This window comes from Pinus tabuliformis, chromosome J, assembly GCF_031772625.1.
Source record: "Pinus tabuliformis cultivar Carrire ecotype Pingquan chromosome J, CPIR1, whole genome shotgun sequence".
NCBI classification, from domain to species: Eukaryota; Viridiplantae; Streptophyta; class Pinopsida; order Pinales; family Pinaceae; genus Pinus; species Pinus tabuliformis.
Genome location: NC_142295.1, coordinates 368564885 through 368570550, shown reverse-complemented (window position 1 = coordinate 368570550; position 5666 = coordinate 368564885). Strand labels below are relative to the sequence as shown.

The window sequence follows — 5666 nt, the reverse complement described above, 5'->3', positions numbered from 1 at the left end:
CGATGCACAAAGCCACTAGATGCCCTAGGGCTAAAATGTGAAATCGATAGAAAGAGGCAAACACCCGGAGGATGGAGGTCTAAAAACAGTCAAACAAGGATCAAACACATTCCAGTAATTGAAAAAGACGTGGAAAGATACAAATCCAAACTCAGAGGGCTTGAAAACAAGCAAACTGGAAAAGTTGACAGGCCTGGCGCGACTGTCAGGCTGCAATTCGCGCTTTTATGGGATTGGCACGGGTTGTTTTTGAGCAACATGCGCCAATTGGCGCGACTGTAAGGCTAAAAAGCGCGCTAATCAAGTTTGCTAAATCAAAAACAAAAACAAGCAACCTATGGCTTGAAAATAGTATCCAGGCAGACCAGGAAGCAAGAGATAGCAAGAAATCTAACCCAGAAAGCTGTCTAAGCAACCAAACAAGAGAACCAAAGAGACAAGACTCCCCAACGGAGTTGCCAAATTGTTGTGGAGGTAAATACTCTCTGCGGACAGAGACAATCGATACTAGCCCAGACCGGGTCTAGCAACAATCACAATGCTATCACGCAAGTTCCTAATTGCAAATAAAAAGTAGATGGTGAGAACCTACTTGGATTCCAACGCTAATGTTCGTAGAAGAGACGTTGCTCTCGTTCGTTTGCCTCGGCCAGTCACGATCCCCACGATCTCCGTGATTGGACACCTGCACATGCAAAGAACAACATGAATACAAGCATAAAATCTAGTAGATGCAATTATATATCAGTCAGAAAAGATATAACTCAACATCAAACATAGGACAATGGGAGCGGAACCATAATGATAGTCTTCTATTATTAATAAATAACAAAGAAGAATACAACCATTGTTCTGACGTCAAATCCTCCTTTGGCTGGGTAGTCAGCTACACAAGTCTTGCAAAGCTTGTTGGGATGGGAAACAAGCCTCTCTCTCTTTGGGTGACAAGAATCTCCTCACTTAGATTTGGCCTTATGGGTGCAAAGAAGGCTCTTGTAGCTTCAAACTCTTGAACTCCTGGTATTCTCTATCACTATACTAGAACTGGAACTACTAACTAGCTTGCTCAAGGCATAGAGACAAGCTTTTATAGATAGAGAGGAAAGAGATAGGATCAACCACATTATTCATGGGATTGGCTTTATCAATTGGAAACTTCCATGAAAGGTGGTAAACCACTTCCCTTCTATGGAGATTCGAAGCCAAACCATCCTAGCTCAACATAGATTCAGTTGGTGAATGGGTTAAGGAGAACCTTCGGAAGCTTGTTCATTGAAAGCTTTACTCAATTCGGTTGGCGCGAGTGCGATTCTGAGACAGAGCGCCAATAGCGCGCTCTCTTTAGAGGATTTCCCTCATTGACGCGGGCAATGAACTGTGAACCCGCGCTAATGCAAAACGAGCTATTTTCATGGGTATTTTGTAGGAGATGTCTTCAGGGCATATGAAGCTCATACTTAGAGGAATATGATGCAAGTGGTTTCAGGTCATGTCACTTCTCACAGGTCCTGGAATGAGTCCTCCAGTGTGCGGGAGAGGGGTAATAGGGACGGTGACAAATGGTGACAAATTGCTGTGTAACAATAGGAAATCTACTACTGGATACGTGTTCAATATTGGTTCAGGACCAAGATCATGGAGCAGTAAGAAACAACCAACTGTTTCATTGTCATCCACTGAAGCTGAATATAAAGCATAATGCAGTGCTACCTGTGAAGCAATATGGCTTAGGAGGATACTTGAAGATGTTGGAGAAACACAACAAACACCTAAAGTAATCATATGTGACAATCAAAGCACTATCAAATTGGCAAACAATTCTATGTATCGTGCAAGGACAAAACACATTGAGACACAACATCATTTTGTAAGAGAAAAATTGCAATCAAAAGAAATTGACTTATCATATTGTAATACAAATGAAAATGTGGCTGACATATTCACCAAGCCTCTTGGAAAGGCTAAATTTGAAATATGTAGAAATAAGTTGTACATTGTAGAAAATCCAAATTATGTTGTAAGCCTAGCTGAGACTTAGACTAGCAGGCATGACAATTAAGAGTATAGTGTCTTGTTTATTGTATGTAGTTGGAATTAAGGGGGAGTGTTGGAAACCAGAGGTAATTCCAACTACCTGCCACCGATATTCAACAATGATTTAATGCTAGATCTAGAAATCAGCCGTTGTATTTAATGAAGTTCTAGAAGTCGGCGGATACATTGACAATGGGGAAGCTTCTCCAGGAAGCCACCGACTGAACCCATCTCCAGAAACTTCTCCAGCTTGTATATATACCTGTTAAATGATGAATGGATGCATGTTCTTGTGTTCAGTGTTTTGTGTTGAGTTAAAGAGTTGTGCTCTTCTGCTCTTTTCACCAATCCCATATACAACACTTTAATCATCTAATCTTTGATGAGCACTCGCCTGACGCGCCTTCCTCGAAGAAGTGAGGAGCAACAGCTCTCAAGGGATTGCCATCGCCAATGGCATCCACCACCCATTTTCCAAGTTTCATTCTTCAGTCTAAAAACATCTCACGCGTTGGGCTTCTAATATTCACCATTTCCAGAAGGACGATACCATAGCTGTATACGTCAACCTTAGAGGTGATTTTCGAACCAATTGCATACTTTGTAACACACAAAGGCAAGCACATGCATAATCAAACTTCCATAATCAAAATTAATAAAATATGCAAACGCAAGAGGGTCAATTATCTATACCTGGTGCCATGTAACCGATGGAACCCCTAATGTTGGAGGTAATGAATCCGTCGCTCATGTCGACATATCTCAAAATTCTTGAGAGCCCAAAATCAGCAATTGCAGGTTTGAGGCCGAAATCAAGCAAGATGTTGGAGGGTCTGAGATCACAATGAAGAATAGGTTCTAAACCCTCTTCACTAAAGATAAAGCTCCATTCGCCACTCCCACTGTGATATTCACCACAGATTCCCAATCCAGAATTTTCTCTTGTATTTGCATCGCCAAGTTTCCATTCGGCATCATCTCCATAACCAGTGAATCCATTCTGAGCTTCTTGCAATAACCCAACACTACAACTAGATTTCGATGTTGTGTCATGCCCAATTCCTGGAATTCAGAGATTAGATTACCGTGCAATGACTCCATGCTCGTATCTTCTTTGAATCTCTTAATGGCGACCTCCAAGCCATCAGGAAGGCGACATCTATACATTGTTGTTGTTTTCCTAGAACCAACTATATTATGTGGGCTATATACTCCAGTTGCCTCGAATATCTCGGTCATGGACATCTATTTTATCTAGTTGGCCTTCTCTGAGATTCTTGCAGAATATTTCGTAAAGGCAAGATGCATAGCATTCTCCTTCTTCAACTTTACTCAAGCACAGATAAAACAAGATATCGAAGCTGCTACGATGAACCCCAAAAATGCCAAGGCAGAGAATATTATGCCCAATCTCTTGCCTTTGCTTATTCTAGGGATGAGGAAGGGGTCCAAGCAGTAAGGCAAGCTATGTCGAGGATCGGTCAAAATGGGCGAACATAAACTTTGGCTCCAATAAATGGGATTTCTCGATATTCAATAACACACAGTGGAACTTGTCTACGCTGTTGTAAAGATTTGTGAGGCAGCCCACATCCTTTGCTCCTTTCAACGCCGAAAGTAATTTGATATTAGAAGCCGTTGGCAACTTGAGAACGCTAAAGAAATTCGTTCCTGCCTCTGCATACAGTATCTTTCGATTGTTCTGGTTGACAAGAAGCTTTAGATTCACGTAAGGGGGAGGCTTTAGCGCTGTATGGTGGGCGGTTAAATTCAAATTTGAATTCGAATTCAAATAGACTAGTGATATAAATAACATTAATATCGTCAGACTGGCTTACTCTCAGTACAAACATCCGAACCAGCATTGCATTGATTACGTTGAACCGTAGAGCCTCCCGGAGGGGCAACGCTTATTTCTACCCCTGTAGATCCATTAATTTACCCGTCAATCCGTATACGTAATTTTCAAGTGAACACTTTCTGGTTAATAGTTATGGAGCTATTCATGATATGATCATCCATCTCTTTGTTTGTATTGATGGTCATTGAAACGCGGAGGCATGCGTAACATAGGCCCATCCATTCTTTTGATATTGATGGCCATGAAACACAAGACACGAGCTCGATTGATGATGAATACTGTGTACGAAATGATGTATCAGGTGGAATTAGTGATGTACACATTAATACCATTTATTTATATGAATATTCAAACTAGAAATTAGAAATTTGAACTTGTAAACCCGCCTCACCCAAATTCAAAATTTGAACTTGTAAACTAGTAGCGATGACAAACGTGGGTCAGAGGCATTCAGGCATTTTTAGAACCTTCAACGAACCTTCAAGGCACCCCCATTTTCCTTTTCTATAAGGGGGAGGAGGAGGGAAAGGCTCTGTAGCTTTATCTTTTACAGAAATGGGCGTTGCATAGGTTGTGATTCTCCTTCTGGTTGTGTTTTTGAGATGTTCCTTTTGCCACTACATTTAGTCTCACTGTCCTCGAGATCCTCTCGACGTCGAAGCCTCTCAAGATGACTTCAATTGGGTCGATTTACAACAGGTTTGCAATTTTTGTTTTGTTTTCCTGTTTCAGTATTGGTTCTCTGTTATTGGGAAGGATCAAGAATGGCGAATAAGGTTTGAGCAGTCAGACTTTATGCAGAGGAATTGGTTGGGGATGGTTTTATATTTTTCAATCGCTACCATTGTATTTTTTTAGGTGGTTATTGTATTTTTAGTAGGCACATGTATATGGGATTTGAGCTTTGAATTTTTTTTTGCACATAACAAATTATATGAGAGATTTTTCGGCCTACATCACAAGAAATTTCATTTGTCTGACAAATGAAATTTCTTGTGATGTATGCTGAAAAATCTCTCATAAAGTTAATATGGATCACAGAAGCCTCAACTCAACATAAAAAATTATTTTTATAGCCATGAGATTTGAACTCTTCTCGCACATAACGTATTATTTTTATAGCTATAGAGATTTAATCAGATTTGAACTTTAAACTTTGAGCCATAGAGATTTGATTAGATTTAAACTTTAAACTTTTAGCCATAGAGATTTGAATCTTGAATCTCCTCTTACACATCATATCATTTTTACAGCCATAATCAATTAAACTACCCAAAGACTACCGTGAAACTGCTATTGATTCAAGTGCTGTAAATAATTTTAATGGCAGATTTGTGGGTTTGAAGCGAACAGGAAGATTGCATGGAATCTTGCTCTGGCACAGCTGAGGTAGGGATTTGATTGTCTGGAATCTTGCTATGGCACGACTAAGGTAGGGATTTGATTGTATTGTTTGAGAATATTGGAATGTTCGGTAGAGCTGTAGAATGGGTTTTACAGACCAGCATCGTTTTAGTATCTGCCCTACGATTTTTGCATGTGTTTTGCTGTATGGATTGCAAAGTCGGTTCTGCTCACTTGAAGGGTTGGCTGTGACACTCCTAAACCTACATATGCACATAGTAAAAAAAAATTCCACCCCGGTACGAGCACCTATCCATTACAATTTGGGGTCACACGAGGTTTAATTATCCAATTATGTTTTTTGTTAATTGCGTATCTGCACCTTGCTAACATGCCAACCCTTCGTACTGGCTTTGGTTCGGTTCTC

General features: G+C 40.3%; 1 protein-coding gene across 1 annotated transcript; it reads right to left on the bottom strand.

The window, feature by feature from the left end:
* Nucleotides 1-2892: 2892 nt before the first annotated feature.
* LOC149227271 (receptor like protein kinase S.3-like) lies at nucleotides 2893-3273 on the bottom strand. The gene has a single exon (XM_089380448.1). It carries the CDS (start codon nucleotides 3271-3273, stop codon nucleotides 2893-2895), a length of 381 nt encoding a protein of 126 aa, XP_089236574.1.
* Nucleotides 3274-5666: the final 2393 nt, after the last annotated feature.

Excerpts from the sequence above, each read along its gene's own strand:
- LOC149227271 (XM_089380448.1), bottom strand. The coding sequence starts at position 3,273 with ATGACCGAGATATTCGAGGCAACTGGAGTATATAGCCCACATAATATA.